Raw genomic sequence first — 21916 nt, 5'->3', positions numbered from 1 at the left:
AGATTAGAGCCCCTGGCCCAGCTCCCCTTCCTTGGTGGAGCTCTTTCCCTCTCGCTCTCTCTTTCTGGATCACGGGGCCTCTCCAGAAATAGACTGTGCTGCTCGGCCTGACCTGAGAGCAGCAGGAGGCCCCTTTGGAAGTGATGAGCTGCCGCTCCCACACGGCCCTTTGAGTCCCCAGGAAACCAAACACCTTATTCCCAAACGCATCAGGGCCTGCGTTTTCCCAGAGCAAAGATCTTCCCAGGAAAGAGCAAGCGCGCCAGCTTTTTCCTTTTTCTTTCTCTTTCTTTCCTGAGGGGGTGAGAAGGCAAAGCTCTGAGCTGTCCAAGAGGAGGGACTTTGGCTAAAAATAACCACGGCGTGTGGCTCAGCCTCTAGTGGTACCCAGGACTGGGGAGGGAAGGGGGATGCTCTAGAGCTGTCGCCAGACTGGTTGCTGTGGAAACAGGAGAGGAGCAGGGGAGCCTGGGAAGTGGGTATGACACAGATAGCAAGTCCTAGTCAGAGCTGCCGCTACATTTAGGAGAAACAGTGTGTCCTCGGTGGCTCTCACCCTCCAAGGGGACGGGTGTGGGGCCGTGTCAGGGGCATGGACGCTCCCCTCCAGGGGTCTTTGCTGCCCGCTGCTCTCCTCTCCACGGACTGTGAGTTGAGTTGCAGGGAGGGGAGGGGGGTTGGGCCCCTATTTCCATGGCAAGTGGGGGTTTGGGAAGAGCTGATTCCTGAGGGACTTTTTCACCAGATCTCCTTCCAAAATATAAGCCTCCTTGCTGGCGAGCACTTCCTAGGGGAAGAAAGCAAGATCCAGGAAGATGTGGAAAAGGGTCAGGGTATGCACGAAAACTAAAAAGCAGTAGGCTGGAGGAACAAGACGCTGGAGGGAAGGTACAGAAACCAGGTCTAAACCAGAGTACCTGGGATAGAGGGAATAATTCCACACCTGTCCTTCCCCACTGAGAATGCAGCCCACTCAGGACGGCAGGAAAGGGGACCCCATCAAAGGAAGGCTCACCTAGATCCCTGGGCAAAGGGGAGTGAGAGTTCTGGGGGGATCACTCTGGGGCTCCTTCCCCGCCCCTGGGCTGAGAGGTGGGTCCCAGCAGGCCAGCTGGGGGTCAGATGACCTAAGAGAACACGTGGCCGTCCCCCTGAAGCTGGAATGAGTGGGGCTCCCATACTTGCCTGTATGAGCCGGGGTCTGTGAGCGGCCAGGGCTTAGAGACCACTTTCTGGGGCATCCTGGGCTGAGGGATGGGAAGGGAAGCCCATTGTTGGGGGAGGGGAAGACCCTAATCTGCCATTGCATTGGGGCTCCTAGACCCTGTGTCCCCTGACTCCTCCTGGAAAATAAAATTGGGGGTTCCCTAAGCTCTAAGACACCTTGTGTTGGTTTCTCCTCTTGTGCCAACACACACACACACACACACACACACACTCACTCACTCACGGCCTCCAGAGGTCCAGCTGCAGAGTACCTCACTCCAGACCTTAAATTCTGGAGCGCTGGGTTTGGGGTTACATATCCAGGCTGTTTCTCCTCAAACATGCAGGCCACCTGTGATCCTTATGCCACACTCCATCCCTCTAAACCCACCCCAGGCAGCTCAGGTTTCCTTGAAGTGGGGGCAAAGGATGATCCCAGGAAGAAAGGCCGATTGAAAAGTCTCCAATCTTCATTCTAAGCCTTTCCTTGTGTGGTTCACATCTCCTAGGGGCCCTGGGTGCCTGGGGGAGGGCCCCGGACCTCTCTCTCAGGGCAGATTACAGCTCAGAGAGCTCCTTCCAGAGCAAGAATTTGAGGCAAAGTCAGGTGGAATGTGAGCTTTGGAGCATGGGGGGCGGGGGGGGGGGGGGAGTCAGTGAGGACAGTCAGTGGGAGGCAGGGTGTTGTGGGAAAGAACTGGAGGGGGCAGGGAGTAAATGTGGGTGCTTAGTGTTCACCGGCCCTGATTGGTTACATCTCATGGAAAACAGGAGAGCAGAGGGATGCAAGCCTAACTCCCGGTGAGCTTGGTGCTCCCTCTGCCCCAGCGTCTGTGCGGACAGCATGTCCTTGGGTCCTCCGCCCATTCCAGGCTGTCCCCACTGTGGAAAGAACCCGGGGAAAATGGGGTTATTCTACTATAGCAACGGGCATGGTTAGTGCTCAGGGAGGTTTCCAGTGGGGATTTCCTAGTGTGGGGGTTTTCAGCCCTTGCCCTGGAGACTGTCCCCTACTCTCCGCCACTTCCCTTCCTCCTTTGTAAGCTTGTTGAGAGGATAAGATGTGGGTGGGGATGGAGCGCGTGAGTGAGGTCCAGGGAGGCAGGAACTGGCGGGACTTCCTGTGTCCGTCTTGAGGTGAACTTCAGAAGACCTGGGTATGGTTAGACCGTCAGGGTGAATTGTGGGGACAGAGATTAGGGCACTGGCCTGACAACAGCTAGGGAGGGGGTGCAGCAGAGCAGCGGTTTCCAACCCAGATGCCCGGGCACGCCGCATTCTTAAGATGCAACATTCAACCATGTACTCAGGAGCACTGACCTCCTTTCCCTTAGATTGTCCAATTAAAAAATTACAAGAGCCAACCCAATAATAGCCATCTGGTGTGAATGAGTCAAAACTATACCTATTTTTCTGTCAGAAAAAAATTCTGGTGTGCTGCAGAATTTTAGTAATTAGCTTCCGTGTGCCACGGGATGAAAAAAGTTGAAAATTGCTGCTGGAAAGGAAGATTAACTGCCTGCCCCCAAGGAGGCCATGGGCTAATGATACTAGGAATCTGCTCCCCTGCCTGGGCTTTCGCCCTGGGAGGCCCTGGAGTGCTGCACGCCCTGGTCAGAGGTGGAGGGCCACGATCTCGGCACCGCCTTCCCCTGGAAATAACCATCACACTTGGATAGTGCCGTCCCATTTGATCCTCATGATTCTGTGAGCCGGGGGAGCAGCGAGGGTTGTATGTATTGTTCTCATTCTACTGATGTGGAGACTGAGGCCAAGAGGCAGGAAGGGCCAGGCCAGCGTGACTCAGTGGTTGAGTGTCAACCTATGAATCAGAAGGTCATGGTTCCAACCAGAAGGTCATGGTCTGGCCTTCCCCCCACCCTCCATCAGGGCACATGCCTGGGTTTCCGGTTCCATCTCCAGTAGGAGGTGTGCAGGAGGCAGCTGATCAATGTCTCTCATCATTGATGTCTCTCTCTCTCTCTCTCTCTCTCTCCCTTCATCTGAAATCAATAAAAATATATTTTGGAAGGAAGGAAGGAAGGAAGGAAGGAAGGAAGGAAGGAAGGGAGGGAAATGAGTGGAGGCGAGGGGAGGGGAGGAAAAGACAGGCAGGAGGGCTTCGCCCAGGGCACCCAGCCCCGGTTGTCGCTGCCCCTCGTGGCCCGGTTAACTCGGTCCATCTTTAAGTGCCTGCAGGAGCCGCGACGCTACCGAGAGGCGGCGGACGGCGGCGCTGCGGACCCCGGCGGCGCGCGTTGGGGCGCTGACCCGGACCCCGACCCCGACCCCGACCCCGACGCTGCGGGGGCCATGGCGCAGGAGAACGCCGCCTTCTCGCCGGGCCCCGAGGAGCCGCCCCGACGGCGCGGCCGCCAGCGCTACGTGGAGAAGGACGGGCGGTGCAACGTGCAGCAGGGCCACGCGGGCGAGACGTACCGCTACCTGACCGACCTGTTCACCACGCTGGTGGACCTGCAGTGGCGCCTCAGCCTGCTCTTCTTCGTGCTGGCCTACGCGCTCACCTGGCTCTTCTTCGGCGCCATCTGGTGGCTCATCGCCTACGGCCGCGGCGACCTGGAGCACCTGGAGGACGCGGCCTGGACGCCCTGCGTCAACAACCTCAACGGCTTCGTGGCCGCTTTCCTCTTCTCCATCGAGACGGAGACCACCATCGGCTACGGGCACCGCGTCATCACCGACCAGTGCCCCGAGGGCATCGTGCTGCTGCTGCTGCAGGCCATCCTGGGCTCCATGGTGAACGCCTTCATGGTGGGCTGCATGTTCGTCAAGATCTCGCAGCCCAACAAGCGCGCCGCCACGCTCGTCTTCTCGTCGCACGCCGTGGTGTCCCTGCGCGACGGCCGCCTCTGCCTCATGTTCCGCGTGGGCGACCTGCGCTCCTCGCACATCGTGGAGGCCTCCATCCGCGCCAAGCTCATCCGCTCGCGCCAGACGCAGGAGGGCGAGTTCATCCCGCTGCACCAGACCGACCTGAGCGTGGGCTTCGACACGGGCGACGACCGCCTCTTCCTGGTCTCGCCGCTCGTCATCAGCCACGAGATCGACGCCGCCAGCCCCTTCTGGGAGGCGTCGCGCCGCGCCCTGGAGAGGGACGACTTCGAGATCGTGGTGATCCTCGAGGGCATGGTGGAAGCCACCGGTGCGCTGGCAGGAGGCGGGCGGGGCGGGGCGGGGCGGGGCGGGGCGGGGCCCGGGAGGGGTTAGGCCGAGAGGCTGGTGAAGGGTGAGAATGCGTTGAGACGGGGGACCTCGGTTGGGCAGGGCATGTAAGCAGAGTGACCCCAACGAGAAGCCAGGGAAAGTCGGGAGATCCCCGAAGCGGCCCTGGCCTGGGCCCCGGCGGAGAGGCCTGCCCGTGGGAACAGAGAGAGGGCTGTGGTCAGCGCTTCTCTGTCCTGCGGCTCCCACGCACCTGACACCTCCGAGTTCATTCAATCTTAACGAGCAGAACTCAATCTTAACGAGCACCTCTCCAAGGGAACTTGTTATTGTGCTCGTGTTTCAGAGGAGATTGCCCAACGGAGGGTTAAGCAAGTTGTCTGCAGCCACAGGCTATTCAGTGGCCATGCCTGTCTGGCCTCGGTGTTTAGTGCTACAGGTTGGAAGGGGGCGGTTCTGAGTCTCGCCCAGGCCCCTGGAATTTGGTGGTGAGGGTGTTCCCTGACCTGAGTTAGGCTGGCCCAGGCTGGCCTTTAACGAGAGGTTGACACCTGGTCTCACTTCTGCCTCAGTTTCCCCATCCATCCAAAGAGTCTCAACTTCCACCGACAAAGGAAATAGATGCTCTTAGCATTTCTAGTGGCTCCCGGGAGGACTGGCAGCGCCCTGTGATGTCAGTGCCTCCAACTCAGGCTACACAGTGAAGGCCCTGGAGGAAGGTAGGAGAAGGTCAGCGCCCGCAGCGGTGAGGTCCTTCAGGGCTTGAGGTCTCCGAGCGGGAGGCGGCTTCGAGAACTGCAGGTGGATGGCTGAAGGTCCACGTGGTTCCCACCACTGTTGTCAGAACTTTTGCACTCTGCCAGCTTCTCCCACAAGCCTCTTCCTGGCCCCTTCAAGCTGATCCTCTACCCACACCCTCTGCCTCGTGTTCCCCTTTTCTTCTTAACCACCCCCGGGGCTCCCCTAGCTCTCTCCCTCCCCACTCACCCCACCCCCTTTTCTCTCTATCCCTCCAGCTCTGTTTTGCCAGTACCTGAGGCAGCCCCTCCCCTACAAGGATGTTCCTGCCCATCCCTCTTCTCCCTGTGTACCCAGCCCCTCCCTCTCTCTGTCTCAGCCCCCTGCCCCCAGGGTCCCTTTGGCCTCTTCTTCTCCCTCACTGGAAGCTTCCTATCCCCGCCTTCATCAAGGGAGGAAGGCTGCCAGTGACCCTGAGGTGTCTCCGTGTGGGGCTTGCCCTGGTGAGAGCCAGTCTGGTTAGCTGGTGTTCACCCTGTCCCCCCTTGTTCTGAGGTGCACGTGGGCTGAGGTGGAAAGGAGAGACCCCCGGGGGAGGAGAACCACTTGCCCTAGGGGTGTGCCCACCAAGAGGGAGGACCGGACACAGGCCCAGGGCCAGGAGTGCGGGGTGGAGGAGATAGGGATGGAGCTTGTCTGACTTCTGGAGCGGCAAGACTAGAAAGGATGGTATTATTTTGAGTGTGAGAGTCAGGATCCAAAATGCTTTTGAAAAGCAGGAATAATGAGCCCAAATCCAACAAGATGACATTTAAAAGGAGTAAATATAAAAGTCTACATTTAGACTTTAAAAAAAATCACTTATGTAAGCACAGCATGGAAGAGCTCTGGTGAAAAAGAACTGGGGGTTTGAGTTGGCCACAGGCTTAATGTCAGAGCAGTGTGATCCAGCTTCCAACACGTTTATGTAATCTTGGGCCCTATTGGCTAGACTCGCAGTGGTTCTCAACCTGTGGGTCGCGACCCTTTCACAGGGGTCACCTAAGACCATCAGAAAACACATATATAATTACATCTTGTTTTTGTGATTAATCACTATGCTTTAATTATGTTCAATTTGTAACAGTGAAATTGGGGGTCACCACAACATGAGGAACTGTATTAAAGGGTCTCGGCATTAGGAAGGTTGAGAACCACTGCTCTAGCGCATCATGGCCAGAAGAGAGCAGTGCGAAGCCCTCTCTCATGCAAGAATCAGGCCTCAATTGGACTCCTTATCAGAGAGTGCTTAATGGATCCTCCTTGGCCATTCTGGTTTACAGTCAAGAAAGTAAAATTTTGGAAACCCGGGTCACATGAGCAGTGTTCAGCCTGAAGAAGAGAAGATGAGATGGAACCTCTTTCAGATACTTGAAGGGGTGTCATAAGGGAGGAATGAAACCAAAGGGTGGCAATCCGGGGAGGCAGATTTTAGCTCAACTATTACATCCATCGAGCAAAGGAGCGGGCACCTTGCGAGGTGGTGAGCTCTCGATTCTGGGAGGTAATTGAGTGCAAGCCAGATGCCCACAGTTGGGAATGCTCCAGTGAGAAGCCCTATATGGAGAGGGGCGTTGGACTAGATGATCCCCAAGGTCAATTTTAAGGTTAAGCTTCTCTGATTGGCATCTCCAGTGGAGAGGCAGGGAGAGAGCGGGTTGGAGATGAAGAGGGGCTGTACAAATGGACGAGAGATGAGAGAACTGAGCAAGTTCAGGAGTTGGGAAAGGGAGAAAAGTGGGCCGGACCAAAAGGGGGTGGGCCCTTGGGGAGGGATATGAGGCAAGGTGTTGGGAATCAGGTCATGGAGTGAGAGGCAGGAGAGAGAAGCCTGGGGCTGGGATCCCTCTGACCCATGCCCTTCCCCCCAGGAATGACATGCCAAGCTCGGAGCTCCTACCTGGTGGACGAGGTGCTGTGGGGCCACCGCTTCACATCAGTGCTGACCCTGGAGGACGGCTTCTACGAGGTGGACTATGCCAGCTTCCACCAGACTTTTGAGGTGCCCACACCCTCATGCAGTGCCCGGGAGCTGGCCGAGGCCGAGGCCCGCCTTGATGCCCATCTCTACTGGTCTATACCCAGCCGGCTGGATGAGCGAGTGGAGGAAGAGGGGGCAAGGGAGGGGGCAGGGGAGGAGGCAGAGGGAGAGGCTGGGGCTGACAAGGGGAAGGATGGCTGCCTGCCCCCGCCAGAGAGTGAGTCTAAGGTGTGACCAGCTTTGCAGACCCCTGTGGCAGGATCAGACACAGGCACCTAGGGCGCTGGATAGTGGAGGGGGAGGAGTCCGGTGAGGTGCCTGGGGACGTGCTAAGGCTGGAGGGGCCCCTCAGAATCTCGAGTCCAGGATCCAATGTGGAAGGAGGCATCCTGATATCAAGAGAATGGAGGGCAGGAATGAGTGAACTGACCAGCCTGTCGTGTTTGACCTTCACATCTGCTCATGGGTGGATGGATGGACAGAAGGATGGACTTATGTGGATTGGATGGGAAGGTGGAAGCGGACAGGGAGACAGCTAGTGGATAGGTAAGAGGACCGACAGACAGGTGGTACACTCAGGGCTGCTGCTAACCCACTGAGCATCTTTGTACAAATTCTAAACAGGCACCCTTTTCCTCCAGACTGACACCACCCCAAACCAGGGTGAGTGGCCTGGGGCACAGAACGTGGGCTGGATCTTAGCCCGCACTCACCTCCTCAGCCTGCTTCCCTGTGCCTGGCACACCTGTCTCACCAGATACAGTAGCCCAGCTGACCCAGAGGAGAGAAAGCTGGATGGAGGTGGGCAGAGCTGAGGAGGCTGCCCTCCCAGCTCCACCCCTACCACTGTGGCAGGCTGAATGGGAGGATGAGGGGCTGTAGGAGTGGCTCAGCAGGTGTGAATGACTTTGTCTATTGCACAGGGAAGCAAGAAGGGAGCTACCAGAGCTGGGGCCCTGGCAAAGAAGTGAAATGTCATAAACACCTCGGCAATGGTGGAGGGCAGAGAGGGTTCTGAGGAGGAAGAGGGCCAGGGAGGGATTGAGGTGAGTTCACTAGAGCAGGGACACAGGGGCCCTTGGGAAAGCAGAATTAGTGAGAAGGAGTCACTCATACCATTCATTGGGTGTCCTTTGGGCATAGAACACTGAACTGGGCACATGGGGATGGACAGTCCGAGACCCATTTCCTATCTCGGAATATAGTGCGCCTGGGAAAAACAGAGAAATATTCCCATGGCAACTGTTTCAAACGGAGAGCCTGAGCAGTCTCTGGGCAGGGGTAGAAGGGTTTGGTAATCTGAAAGCTGGGGGTTGAGCAAGGCACGGAGAATGTCTAAGCCATCAGCTGTAATGCTTGAGTGTGCATCAGAGTCACCTGAAGGGCTGTGGAAACTGACTGTGGCCCCACTCCCAGCGCTTCTGACTCAATGGGTCTGAGGCGGAGACCAAACGTTTTCATGCCAAGTTCCCAGGTCACGCTGACACGGCTGGAATGCGGACCACAGTTGGAGGGCTCCTGCTCTAAGCGAAGACCTGGAGATGGAGCACACAAGCTGAGGAGAAGCTGGGGGATCTTGGGGTGGAGACTGAAATATACAGAGTGGAGTCTTGTGTGGGGAGAGGTACCCCGAAACCCAGGCTGATGAGTTTAACTCTGGGCCCAGGAACTCCCCCATCCGTGGAAACTGGGAGTGACAGCTAGAGAGAGTGTTTGGGGAAGATAAGCAGGCAGTTCAGATAGGAGGAGGCAGTAGCGGCCCTGAGGGGATTCCTGGGGAGGTGGTGGGGAGCTGCAGCAGGAAGTGGCAAAGGAGGGAACCCCCTGGGCATTCTTACTTACCCAGTAGCATCTTTGCTGCAAGCATTTTGGCCGCAAACATTTTCGCCACATATCTGATTGGCTATAAGGCAATTCTGCCATTAAAAAGGAGACTAAAGGGCAGAGAGGATACACGGTGATGGAAAAAATAAAAGACTTTATTGCAAAACACAAGGTATTCGAGTACATTTTAAAAGGGTGCGGCCTCGTGGCAGTACTGCACAGGTCACTGATTTTATTTTGCGGTTGTACGTAACTACTTGGCTTAGTTCTGTGGGAAATGTGGGTTCCACTCTGCGCCTTCAAAGCGCGACCTTGGCTTCTCTTTCTCCTCCCAAGGTGGTGTCTTTCAAAGAAACCAACTTTGGGGGCCAATCATCGTCATCTGGAAGAAATGCTAACTACTTTTTAAAATATATTTTTGTTGACTTCAGAGAGGAAGGGGGATGGAGAGAGAGAAACATCAATGATGACTGAGAATCATTGATTGGCTGCCTCCTGCACGCCCCCTACTGGGGATCAAGCCCACAACTCAGGCAGGTGCTCTTGACCGGAATTGAACCGGAGACCCTTCAGTCCGCAGGCCTACGCTCTATCCACTGAGCCAAACCAACTAGGGCTGAAATGCTAGCTATTATAAGACCAGCATCCGTCTACTTGTCACTGAGTAGACCACAATGGAAACTAGCTAAGATTTATATGCAATTTAAAAATGGGAGTACTGCAAGAACTTTATGAATGGAGAAATGAAACCAGAATGACAACTAGCTTAAATGTATGAAGTCTGCTGAAGGTGATTGGTTTGTCAATGGAAAAATGAAAACAAACAAACAAATACAAAAATACCCCAAACTGTCAAACAGTTATTTTATCCCTCTCACAGCAAAATTGCCTTCTGGCCAGTTAGTTATGCATTGAAAATGTTTCAGGAAAAAATGCTTGCTGCGAAGATGCTACAACAAACACACCAGAGACATCCTTGTGTGCCGGAAGCCGGTCCATCCTTGCTGCTTGACACAGTCGCTGCAGGAAAGAAACATCTGCACAGCATATGTTTCAAGGGACCTGGCATATATAGCATATTGTTCTTAATATGTTTGCTCTCCTTAGCGCCATGTGTTTTAACCAAGGTCACCTCTCCGAGAAAGGTTGTTTCCCCAGGTGGGGATCTTTCCCTGAGGTTAGGGAGGGGATACAACCCCTTAACTAAATGCCAGGCGGGTAGTTAATCTACATAATCTTTACTCCCTGGAATGGAGATAAGAAACACCCTAACCTTTGTAATAGAAATTGACAGGATTAAAATCGGCTGGTATAAATAGATGTAACAAGACAATAAACATCAGATCCTCATCAGATCCTAACCAGAGCTTGGCTGGAGTTCCTAACCAGAACTTTGGCTGGAGATCCTGGCTAGAGGTCCTGACTAGGCTGCTGATCAACTGAAGGCTGTCTTCGTGTCATTCCTTCTTCGCCGACTCCGTCCACACCTTTGGGGACCCCTGGACCTGCTGGGGTTGGACCCCAGCACTTGTGTAATTAAATGTGGGAGAGAATGTCAGAGAATTGAGATGTCCAATATCTGGCTGGGTCCCGGGAGTCCATATCAGTTCAGGTCCACTCAGAAAGGATGTCTTTGCCGCAGGTCACAGGGCCACCTGAGTCAGCATCAATCACAGATGAGATCCTGGAACCCTAGCGTCACCTGAAGAACAAATGTGGGGTGCAGGATGGGCTGAATTCCATGAGAAAGCTGGAGTCCGTGCAGGAGGGCAGGGCTGTCTGTGTCCACACACACTCACACAGTAGTTAATCCATTGCAATTGAATGGGCAGAGACACTGGGGCGGGATGGGAGGCACTGAGACCATACCTGTCCTCGCCACTCGGCACCACTGGGTACAGTGCAAAGAGTCGGGAGACCTAGGTCTAGTCCCGACACTGTCACCGATGAGCTCTGTAACTCTGGGTAAGACACATCACTTCTCTGGGCCTCAGTTTCCCCACCTGTATAAACAGCACTTAGCAAACCAGTAATGCTCAATAAATGTTTAAATAACTGAAATGGGAGACTTAAAGAAAATTATATACATATGTAATGATTTTTAAAAAAGAAAGAGTAGACTGTGCCCTTACGGTGCAGTGTAGTAAGAATCCTAAGATTAAAGAGCCCTTAGGCAGAGGGTGAGTAAGGCCTGGGGGTGCCTGCAGGCTATGGGGCGGGTTTATGCAGGGGCTATGGATACACAGGCCTGCCCTGGCTGCTGTGTACCCACCGCCCAAGCAGGGCTGTGTTCTGGGGCTTCTTCTTCTTCCTTTTTTTTTGATTTCTGAGAGGGAGGGAGAGGGAGAGATGGAAACAATGATGAGAGAGAATCATTGACTGGCACAACCCACACTGGGGATTGAGCCCGCAACCAGGGCAAGTGCCCTGACGGGGAATCGAACCGACCTCCTGGTTCATAGGTTGATGCTCAACCAGAGCCGCGCCGGTTGGGCCTGGGGCTTCTATTCTGCTGCTGTCAGACAGAATAATGAAGATCCCAGGAAATCTGCTGAGGCCTCAGGGCCCGTGGGAGGAGTCAGGTCTAGGACCAGCGGGACCAGCAGGACCAGCAGAATGAGAGTGCAGGCGCTGCCAGAAGCTCAGACAGGGCACTGGACCCTACAACCTAGGAGAAGCTGGGAGCGGGGACCCCCTCCCCTTGCTGTGCTTCCCTCCCTGAGTAGGAGTCCCAGTAGGAATTGGCAGCAGATGGGACCCAGGTGTCCCTTCCTGGGTGGGCGGCACAGCCCACGGAGGCCAGATGGCGTCTGTGGTGGGAAGAGACCTGGGTCACCCAGAACAGGCTGTCAGCCCCCGGCAACCTCCCTGCCACCCCCAGGCTCTCACAGCACGATGCAGGGAAGACTCGCCACGCCTGGATTTTATAAAACCAGTTTATTCACATCTTAGAAAAACTAACCAGGATGGGGAAGGCCTCCCTGCAGGCTGGGTGTGAGATACGGAACACAAAGCCAGAGGGAGGAATCGGGAGGCAGGAGTGGGGAGTGGAGGCCAGGCCCCCCACTGCGAGTGGGGTAGGTCCAATAAATTAAAGGAAGAGCAGACAGAGGGAGAAGGTAGCCGGGCAACCAGAGGTGGGCTTGGAGCTGGGCTGGAAGACAGTCAACACCTGTGAGACCTGCAGAGAAAGTGTGGAGTGGGTTAAGGAGGGCCCTTGGTGGGGGGGGGGGGGGGGGGGGGGGGGCTCCCTCCCAGAACTCACCCCGTGAATTCACAGGGTCAGGCAAGGAGCAAGCAGCTCCTAACAGGGCTTGAGGAGGCAAGGCCAGGGTTCTTTCCCTCACCTGGGCCGGGGGCAAGGGCTCATCGCTTTCGCAGCCTCTTCATGAAGCAGCAGGTGATGGTGCTAAGGATGGCGGCGCCGGTGACTAGGGCAACCGCTGCCCCCACCAGCAGGGGCATGAGCAGGGTGTCCCGGGCTGGGTGAGAGAGAATGGCTCAGCCTGGGGTGCCGCTGCCCCCCAAGCACTGTCTCCCTGAAGTCCCAGCACCTTCTTTATCAAGCTGTCGGCACCTCCTCCCCAATCACAGACAGCCCTCCCAGCCCACTCCCTGCCCTCTCCGCACTCAGCAACCTCCACCTCCGAGGACTCTGGGCAGATGGGCCCTGGGGGCGGAGAGCTGGATTTTCAGGGCTCTCCGTGTGAGGTGATGTGGGGAGAAGAGGGGAGGGTGGTAGGAGGGTCAGATGGAAAGGGAGGAATAAGAGCATGGGGCTGGAGGGAGGCGGTGAGTCAGGAGGCGGGGAGGGAGGCACTCACCATGCAGGTAGGGGTAGACTGTGACAGGCCCCGATCGGGCACTGCCCACCTGGTACCAGCTGTAGTCGGCATGCTGCACCCAGGCGCTGGGGGTGCAGTGGTATATGCCTTCGTCCTCGGGCCCCAAGCTGTGCAGTCTCAGCCGATGGCTCCGAGGCCCCACCAGCTCCACACTGACAGGGCCTCCTCCAGGTCTGACCCCCAGCTTTGCCACACCATCCTGGCCCATGCCACCCACCAGCTGGGCAGGGGCAGAGCTCAGCTCCGGGTCCTCGGGTCGCTCCACCCACCAGCTGGTGGCCAGCCGCAGCCCTGCGGGGCCACCCCGCACGGAGATGTTGCAGAGCAGGGAGGCGGTCTCCCCGCGGTACACCGCGCCTCCTGCCAGCCACGCCACCGCCTCCAGCACCACGCCTACACAACAGAGACCATGGCAGCAGAGGGTCAAGGGTCGGGGGCATGCGGCCAGGACCGCTGTCCAAGCAACACCCCAGGAAATTCAAGGTGTCCCCACAATCTTACAAGAGGAGTGTGAGACTAAGGCATAGAGGCAGCTGATGAAGGGAGAGAGGCCTGGGAACAGAAGGAAAAGGGATCTACAAGCCCAACTCGCCCCTCTTACCTTCCTCCCGCACATGCACGGGGAGGGGCCGGGAGCGGGCACTGGCTGCTTCACGAAGCCGGACCCCAGACCCTCGGACATAGGCCTTGGCGAGGCATCGGTAGGTGCCCGAGTCGCCAGGCTGGGCAGCCTCCATCCGTAGCCGGTAGGTTCTGGATGCCACCTTCTCCATGGCAATGTGCCGGCCCTCGTAGCCAGAGCCCAGGCTGCCCACGCCCTCTGTGTCCAACTGGGCTACCAGGCGGCCAGGCCCAGGTGCCCCTGCAGGCGCCATCTCCCAGCCCACAGAGTACGTCGCATGGTGGCCTGGTGGGGGCAGTGCCCCGGACACGTTGCACAGCAGTTCCAAGGGCTCCCCTGGGCCAATCCGACGTTCACCAGGCCCCACCGCCACGGCTAGCTGGCTGGCTGAAACACAGGAGGGGGAAGAGGCGTCACAGAGGCCAGAGGGGGCACAGGGCACCTGACTCCCCAGCTGTTGTTCCCTTCGAGGCCACCCATCTGACCCTCCCGGAGTATGACCGTCTCCCCGCCCAGGGGCCTGACTCACCCTCAGCCAGAGCCCTCCTGTCTCCACTCCCACTCTAAGCACAGAAAAGCCTCCTGGGTCCAGAGGGAAGTGATGCTCACAGCACTGCTCACTCTAGGGAAGGCGGGCTCCCTGGCCAGACAAGGACCATCTAGTGTCCCCAGTGCCCGTGGAGCCAGCCCCCGAGATACTCCGGCTCCCAGCCCCTGCCCTCACACAGAGTCTGCACGTCCACGTGGGCCAGGACCGCCCTCTTCTCCGCGATCTGGGCCCAGCTGCCGTCGGGGTCCTGAATCCACTCGGCGGCTGTGCAGTGGTAGGTGCCGGCGTCCTCGGCCTGGGCGCCCCCCAGCACCATGCGGTACCGCTCAGCTCCCTCCTTGCCCAGCCGCAGCTCCCCGGCAGCCAGCCGCTCAGCATAGGGAGCGCCGGCCTCCACAGCCAGGTCAGGCCGAAGTCCCACCACTTCCTGCAGAGTCGCTCGCCCCACGGGTGCCCCGGGCACGGCTCGGCCAAAGGACACCGCCAGGTGTGTGTGCTTCTGCGTGCTCGTCCGCGCCAGGCAGCCCAGTGCCAGCTCCTGCCCCTCGTGCACCGTCAGGCGAGAGGGAGAAGTGGGAGCCTGCCGGCCTCGGGGCCCGAGGGCGGCCGCAGACACCTGCAGCACATCTGGAAGAACTGGAGAGAACAGCGGAGTGAAGGAGGGCGGGAGCTGGCAGCCCTCGTCACTGTTTCCTACCTGCAACCCCTTTAGACTGCGCGCTCCTAGAGGGCGAAGATTTCATGGTGTCTGGTTTCTTCTGTAGCTCAGTGGTGCCAAGCACAGTGCTGGGCACACAACAGGCGCTCAATAAACACTCGCTGAATATCAGAACCAGCCCGCTGCCTACTCACCCTTATGTTTGGGACTGAACCCTGTGTGAAATACTCAGAGAAGTGGCTCTGTCTTCCTTCTCAGAAGACAAAGAATCTTAAGAGCGCGAGAATGTCACATGGCCTTACTCCTCCTACCCCACTCCTCCAGATCTGGAATCTAGAAGCGCCCGGAATGGAGTAGATTCACACTGACGGGGAATGGAGAAGGGATCGGACATTGTAAGGATGCTTCCCCTGTCCCAGGGGCAGCCCAATGGAATAGGAGCAGTGGACTGGGAGGGCAGCCACTGACAGGTTGGGTGATTTTGTGCAAGTCACTTAACCTCTTTTTTTAAAAAAAAAAAATTTTTTAATTGATTTCAGAGAGGAAGGAAGAGGGAGAGAGAGAGACAGAAACATCCATGATGAGAGAGAATCATGGATTGGCTGCCTCCCACAAGTCCCCCACTGGGGATCGAGCCCACAACCCAGGCACGTGCCCTTGACCAGAATCGAACCTGGGACCTTTCAGTCTGGCAGGCCGATGCTCTATCCACTGAGCCAGACCGGCCAGGGCTCACTTAACCTCTTTGGGCCTCAGGCTCCTCAGGTGCAAAGCCTAAGGGGTGATCCGACAAGCTCCTCCCGGCCCTGACTTTCTGCCTTTCTTTCTGCCTCCTCCCCTCCCCCGGCCCAGTACCTCTCAGCTCCACCTTGCCGCTGTAGCTGCCCAGGTAGCGGGCGTCCGTGGAGGGCGTGTAGCACTCATACACACCGGCGTCCTGGGCCTGCAGGCGCGCAATGTGGAGCACGGCGGCATCGTCCCGCACACGCTGCACCTGCACCTCGCCGGCTGCCACCCGGGCCCCGAAGACAGCGTAGGAGAACCGGGTGTCCCTGGTGCTGACGATGCCCAGTGCAGCCTCTGGGGCCTCAGGCCTGTACAGGAACCACTCGAAGTCCTGCCGGGCGGGGCCCTCGTAGCCAGTGACGTTGCAGGGGATAGAGACGGCCGTGCCAGCCACGCGGTACAGCGGCCCCTCGGGGACCAGCACCTCCCGGGCACAGCACCCGGCTCCTGTAGGAAAGAAGAAGGCGAGTTGGGAAGGCCTGGATCCCCAGGTGTCCCCCCACTACCAGCACCATTCTCGGCCCCTGGCCCCTGAAAGGAGAGGAAGCGAGGAGAAAGGTGGTAAGCCGGTGGACTGAGATCTGAGGACAGGGAAAGAGGACACCTGGGCCGCAAGGAACTGATGACACAGCCAGGCTTGTCTCAGAGCCCAGAAATACCCCGTTTCTGGAGGCGGAAGCAGAGCGTCTATGGGCAGAATGGAGAACATCTGCCCCCGGTTTTAACACTTCCTGATTCCAGCTCCACCTTGATCCCCCCCACCCCCCGCCCGCCCCCTCACTCTCACGTCTGGGGCTCCTGCTCTGGCCTGGTCAGCAGAGCCTCTAGCCAAGAGATGCTGAGACCACATGTCCCCCTCCTTTGTTTGGGAGGAGCTGGCAAATTGTTGCTCAGAAGGGCTGGTTGGCTCAGCTATGTCACCTGGGCCAGGGAACTCCAGACAATGGAGCCAGTGGCCCAAGCTGGACAGGGCACAGACCCAGTCATTTCTCACCACACAATGCCCGCCCCGCCCCCCCCCCCCCCCCCCTCCAGCTGTGCCATGAGCTCACTGCTTCTCCCACCCCACAGGGCTGCAGCTGAGGCTTATGGGGCAAGGGCCAGCTTCTGCCCTGGCCTCTGGGGACAGAAGTTCCCCACCCCCACCCCAGTGCCTGCCAATCTTAGAGGCTGGTCCAGCTGATGCACAATTCCACCCCCCCCCCCCAACGCCCTAACAAAAGCCTTCATTTGCATATGATATGCATCCATTTATATATGGCTCCCTTTTCATAGAGAGACAGGAAATCCCAGCTGTCCCTTCCCACTTTTCTCTCCTAGGAGAGGCCAAAACATTATCTTTCTTTTTCTTTTTTGATTTTAGAGAGAAAGGAAGGTTAGAGAGAGAATGAGATAGAGAGATAGAGACAGAGAGAAACAGTGATTTGTTGTCCCACCTATTCATTGGTTGAGTCTTGTATGTGCCCTGGCCAGGGATGGAACCCATAACCTTGGCCTATAGGGACCACACTCTAACCAACTGAGCTACCCTCCCCCTCCCCCAGGCCCCACACTGCCTCAGCAGATACTCGTGGGGGCTTGGAGGGCTCAGCTTCCTCCTCCTTTCCTTCCATCCTAGCCCCACTAGGTAAGATCACGGAACCCCAGCAGGTAAGGAGGGCTGGGGCAGACCCATGAGAAAGGTAGGGCAGAAGTCTTGGCCAAGATCCCACTGTCCTTGGATGGTTTCCACCCGTCCCTGCAGAGGAACAAAGCCAGAGAGGAAGAGGGGGAGCTCCAGGCAAGCAAGGCCTAAAGGGACGACTTCACCAACCAGACGTCCCTCCCAGGGGCATCCCCACGGCTGCTGGCCTGTCCGCAGGGCAGGGGCTGAGTCTGCTGTCAAACTCCATCCTCCAGCTCCTCCCAAAGCACTCCCCTTGGCTCCCACCGGGCCAGGCTTTTCGCCCTTTCCGTGGCTGGGTCACCGGGAGAGCTTGTGGTAGCTCTAAGCTTCGGGAGCAGACTGGGACTCAGCCCATTCCTGACCCCAGCTCTGTGGCCTGGGCTTGACCCTTCATTTCCCAGGCCTCAGTTTCCACGCTGGGGAGAGCTAACAGCTTCCGCTCTGGCAGTGCGACTCAGGAGGGCCCTGCCTGGGGGAGCTTTACATCAGGGTCCTGGCAAAGAGGGATGAGCTGACACCTTCCCTGGCGTCCACCTGTCCTAGCCTCCACCTTCCCTGGCCTCCAGGCAGACTCTGCTCAGAAGGGCCCCCTCCCACCTTCCTGGCTCCACACTGCTGATGCTTGGAGATGCCCATGGGAAAGTCACCCACAGCCTTAGGGAACCAGCCCCCAGGCAGGTCTCTCCCCAGCCAGGCCCCCTTCTCTGTGTTAGCAGAGAGGGAAGAGGGAGCAGACTTGCTTTGCAGTCAGACAGACCTGGGTTCAAACCTTAGGCCCAACACTCACTAGATGTGTGTTCTCTGGGCAAGTTTCCCTCATCTTCGAAATGACTCTAAGTGCCTGGCAGGCTCTTTCCTCTCTGCGCATCTCAGCGCACCTCCCTGGAGCTCCTGGCCGCTCCCCTCTGCCCACTGGGGAGAATGGGCCAAGTGCTAGGCAACGGGCCCGTGACATCCTCCTGCCTCCCACCCAGGGCTCATTCTATTCCCACGGGCCCGGGAGCAGGCAGGAGAGGGAGGCTGCGTGGTGCCACTGTGGAGCTCTGGGCCAGGAAAGGCAGCGGGTGCTGTCAGCCTGCGCCTGGATGGTGGCAGCTCCGAATCCTGGCGGCAAGACTCCCCTCACCCTCACCCCCACCCCCACCCCACCCTCACCCCCACCCTCACCCTCACCCCCAGCTCCACCCTCACCCCCACCCCCACCCTCACCCCCACACTGCGCTCTTATTTCAAGGGCTTCAGTCTCCTGAACTCTCCCCACAGGCAGTCAGTCTCCCTGTCCTGAGGCCATACTCCTCCCGGGATCATCTACAGGGAGCCCTCAGTTCATGTCAAAAACAATCCAGCAGCAGCAGCACCCCACCAGGGACACCCAGCAGACAGAAACAGGTGCTTGGAGATCCCCGCACCGGTCTCCATGGAGCCTGGCTTCTCCTGAGGCAGGAAGCTGGGACTAACTGCGTGTGTCCACCAGTGGGAGGCTGCAGAGCCTGCCATCCCCGAGGGGAAGTGGGGCAAAGGGACCCTGCCCAGGTTGGAGGTGAGGGAACTACGCCCAACCTCAGACGATGAAGGGTGCAACCTCGGAGGGCAATTAGGGGAGACCTACTTCAAAGATCATGGGTAGGGCCGGCCCCTGGGCCTCCCGCCAACTAGGGGCAATTATGAAGCCCGGCAGACACTGCCCACGCACAGCGGGCACCCGGGCTGGGCCTGAGCAGCACGGGAGGCAGAGAGGAGTCCCAGCTTTTAGGCGCAGCGACCCTAGGGTTCCTGACGAAGAAGTGGGATGCAAGGGGCTCCCAGATGTTGGGAAGGCTGCCCGGGCTGGGCGCCAGGCGGCAGGCACCTGCCGAGCGGGGCTGGGGCCAGGGCTGGGGCTGAGGGCAGGGGCCGGGCTTACCCAGCATTAGCAGCAGCAGCGGCAGCAGCGGCGTGGAACCAGGGGCGCCCATCCTGCGCGGCCGGCTCTTGGGAGGCTCCGGGGGGCGGCGTGAGCTCTGGGTGGCCAGGAGCTCGGGGGGCGCATGCCCGGGCTGGGGGCGCAAAGCAGAGCCGCGAAGCGTGGGTGCTCGGAGTGGAGCCGAGCCGAGAGGGCGCAGCCAAGTCCCCTCCTCCCCCCGCCTGCCCTCCCTCCTCGGAGACTCGGGAAACCGTTCCCGCCCAGCCCAGCCCTGCCCCGGCTCCGCCCCCGGCCCGGCCCCAGACTACCGCCTCCCCAGCCCCCGCTCCCCGTCCCCTCCCCCCCGACAGTGTCCGGCCTGGTCCCCAGCCCCGCTTCGATCCCTCCTGAGCCTGGCTCCGCCCGGACCCCCGATCCTGGACCTCGGCCCTGTTCCGGGCTCCGCGCTGACGTTAGTCCCAGGCCCTACCGGGTCCCTGTTCGCGGCTCCGCGAGCACCAGGGTCCTGAACCTCGACCTCAGCTCCGCCCCGACCCCGACTCTGGCCCCGCCCACTCCGGTCTGGGCCCAGACCACGCCCACCTCGGCCGTGGCCCCGCCCCTTCCAGCCCCGCGGCGACCTTGGCCCAGCTCCACCCCCGCCCCCACCCCCACCCCCGCCGGCGCGCGCGGCGACCCGAGCTCAGCCAAACCCCCCATCCTCCGCGCAGCAGACCCCAGGGCCCTCCGACCCCGCACCTGCCAGCCTTCCCTGGCGAGCTGGGTGCAGGCGCCCTGGGGTTGGTGGGGCGACTGTGCCACGCACTTGAGTCCGGTTCTTTGCTCTGGGCCGCTAGGCCTCGCCGCAAACCCCGCTTTTGGGGACGTGGCGGGACTCGGGGGTTCCGGACGCGAGGGATCTGGGCCGAAGGGCGCTGGAGACGAGTTTGCCCACCCCGGGGTGGCATCAGGAGGGTGGGCGCCTTCACTTCCTGGTGACCCTGGTCTGGTTGCCTGGTCTGGGCTGGGATAAAAGGAGGTTATCCTTTTATCCCAGTTTTCTTGTTGGCAAATTGGCATCCACCCCAAAGTGTTTTTGTGACTATTAATTGAAATAACGTACATAAGGTGCTTGGCCCATAGCAAGGTGTTTTTGAATTATTATTGAAGTTGCTTGCTCAGAGGTTTAATCTAGACTTAAGGGAAGGGTGAGCCTGGGGTTTGGGTGAAGGAGTCTTGATTTCCAATGGGGAGAGAGGGGTTCCGCTCGCTCTGCACTGGGAAGGGCGGGGCCTGCCCTGTGGGTGGGAGAATGCAAGAGGCCCCTTTCCTAGGGGGTCTGTCTCCTCCCCAGTAGGAAAGGTGGGGACAGAATGGGAGAAGGAAAGCCAGATCTGCAAAGCCAAGGCTGAGGAAGCTCACCCAACATCTTCACTCTAAACCCCTCGCTGCCCCCACACTTCCCCCACCCCCTCTAGTGAGGGAGAAACAAACCCTGAGAGGGGAAGTGGCATTGGCCAGACCAGACCTTCCTAGACTTCCTGTTCCCAAGCCTGGTACAGTGCCTGGCTCAGGAGGTGCTCAGTTGATGCCACTTTCAGAGACAAAGCAGAGAAACTCTGAGGCAGAATGCTGGAGCCCCCCAGGGGGTCTCAGAGGTCCAGCCCCCTCTCCCAAGGCTTCCTGGACAGGCCCAGGGTCCCATTTTCTCCTGCTCTGACACATGCACAGCCTGATCTCCCCATTTCACCTAAATCCATGCACAGGCGGGCTGAGCTCTGTGAAAACCAAAAGACACAGGAAGTGCTGGGAGGAAAACCACTTCCTGTATTCTGGAGTGGAGTGGCTTTACTGCCTTGCTGATGCTTGAGAGATGGTGCCAGCACTCCTCCTCCTCATGAAACTCAGGGTCCTTGTGACTTGGATTAAATTTAGCTTTAAAATTTAGCTCTAGAATTCATCTCTCTATCTCATATCCCTCTGAGAGAGCTAGACAGCCTCCACCCCGACCCCATAATCAGCAACCACCCTCCACCCCACCCCCAGGCAGCAGGAGATAGTAGCTCAGACCTGAACAATGATCACAAGGTCTGGACCTCCAGAGGCTAAAGATAACATCTTGACCTAAGGTAAGTTTCAGCTCCTGAGCCCTACAGAGGGATGACTCCTTGGCTACTTTCCCATGAAACCAGACAGAGGTTCTGCCGACCTCAGAACTGTCCTTAAAACCTGGAACAATTATTTATTACCCTTCTCTCACCTCTGGTCAACCAGCTCCCAGCACGACACCGAACCCCTAACCCATGGTGTCTTGTGATTTTGCCCTATATCATCTGTAACCTACACACCGTCAGGGAGTTTGGTTAACTTCCAGTTCTCCTGGGTGGCACCATTCATAGTAAAAATAGCCAATATTTGTCCACTGCAGTTCTTGATGTTTAGTGTTTGGCCTCGCTAGCGCCAGGTGGACGGACTCTGTTCTGTAACACTCATCATAGATTGCATTCACGGGAGGCCTACACCATAAGGCCCTTTTGGATATGTCGACGTAAGAAATGCCGAGATTTTTTTTTTAAAGAAATTGTAGAGAATTTTTATGAGTTTATTTGAGCCAAACTGTGGACTATTGCTGGGAAGTAGAATCTCTATGTATTGAGATAATGCCCCGGAGAATGGCGGTTTTTTACCTAGTTTTATAAATTACCATTAAAGGAGGAGACATAAGTGGGTTATATGAAATCCATTGGGGATAGATTAGGGAGAAGGTAAAGTGGGGGAAACTCTGGGATTGGATAAGAAAGTAAAATGATAGACACATACTTATTATACATAGGTGGGTACAGGATAGTTAACAGTCAGCAATTAACAAGATAACAATAACAATGAGGGAATTTGTGGTTTTGCCCTGGTGCATTGGTTGTGTCCTGATACAAGTT

At 57.7% G+C, this 21916-nt stretch overlaps 2 protein-coding genes across 3 annotated transcripts; one reads left to right on the top strand and one right to left on the bottom strand.

Moving 5' to 3' along the window:
- The first annotated feature begins 512 nt into the window (after positions 1-512).
- On the top strand, positions 513-10382 carry KCNJ9 (potassium inwardly rectifying channel subfamily J member 9). Its single transcript, XM_070396580.1, has 3 exons — positions 513-647; positions 3397-4369; positions 7038-10382. Exons 2-3 carry the CDS (start codon positions 3520-3522, stop codon positions 7379-7381), a joined length of 1194 nt encoding a protein of 397 aa, XP_070252681.1. The 5' UTR covers positions 513-647; positions 3397-3519; the 3' UTR covers positions 7382-10382.
- A 1511-nt stretch (positions 10383-11893) lies between these two features.
- On the bottom strand, positions 11894-19525 carry IGSF8 (immunoglobulin superfamily member 8). Of its 2 annotated transcripts, none has more exons than XM_070396543.1 (8): positions 19471-19525; positions 19002-19134; positions 15502-15879; positions 14163-14624; positions 13418-13825; positions 12796-13209; positions 12319-12453; positions 11894-12152 (listed from the first exon to the last, which is right to left on the bottom strand). In XM_070396543.1, the coding sequence occupies exons 2-7, from the start codon at positions 19051-19053 to the stop codon at positions 12338-12340; spliced, it is 1830 nt and encodes a 609-aa protein (XP_070252644.1). In that variant the 5' UTR covers positions 19054-19134; positions 19471-19525; the 3' UTR covers positions 11894-12152; positions 12319-12337. The 2 variants fall into 2 exon arrangements, with proteins under 2 accessions (XP_070252644.1, XP_070252645.1); XM_070396544.1 differs by lacking the exon at positions 19471-19525 and adding an exon at positions 19424-19439.
- Between the last annotated feature and the right edge of the window lie 2391 nt (positions 19526-21916).

Source organism: Myotis yumanensis, unplaced genomic scaffold, assembly GCF_028538775.1.
Source record: "Myotis yumanensis isolate MYYU_CA2020_CCGP unplaced genomic scaffold, mMyoYum1.0.hap1 SCAF_17, whole genome shotgun sequence".
NCBI lineage: Eukaryota > Metazoa > Chordata > Mammalia > Chiroptera > Vespertilionidae > Myotis > Myotis yumanensis.
The sequence above is the reverse complement of the archived record's forward strand: the minus strand, read 5'-3'. Positions and strand labels throughout refer to the sequence as shown.

Coding starts and splice junctions, on each gene's coding strand:
- KCNJ9 (XM_070396580.1), top strand. CDS start 3,520: ATGGCGCAGGAGAACGCCGCCTTCTCGCCGGGCCCCGAGGAGCCGCCC. Junction 4,370..7,037: donor GGGCATGGTGGAAGCCACCG/GTGCGCTGGCAG, acceptor CCTTCCCCCCAG/GAATGACATGCCAAGCTCGG.
- IGSF8 (XM_070396543.1), bottom strand. CDS start 19,053: ATGGGCGCCCCTGGTTCCACGCCGCTGCTGCCGCTGCTGCTGCTAATG. Junction 14,625..15,501: donor CGGCAAGGTGGAGCTGAGAG/GTACTGGGCCGG, acceptor TGTTCTCTCCAG/TTCTTCCAGATGTGCTGCAG. Junction 13,210..13,417: donor CGTGCATGTGCGGGAGGAAG/GTAAGAGGGGCG, acceptor TCTGTTGTGTAG/GCGTGGTGCTGGAGGCGGTG.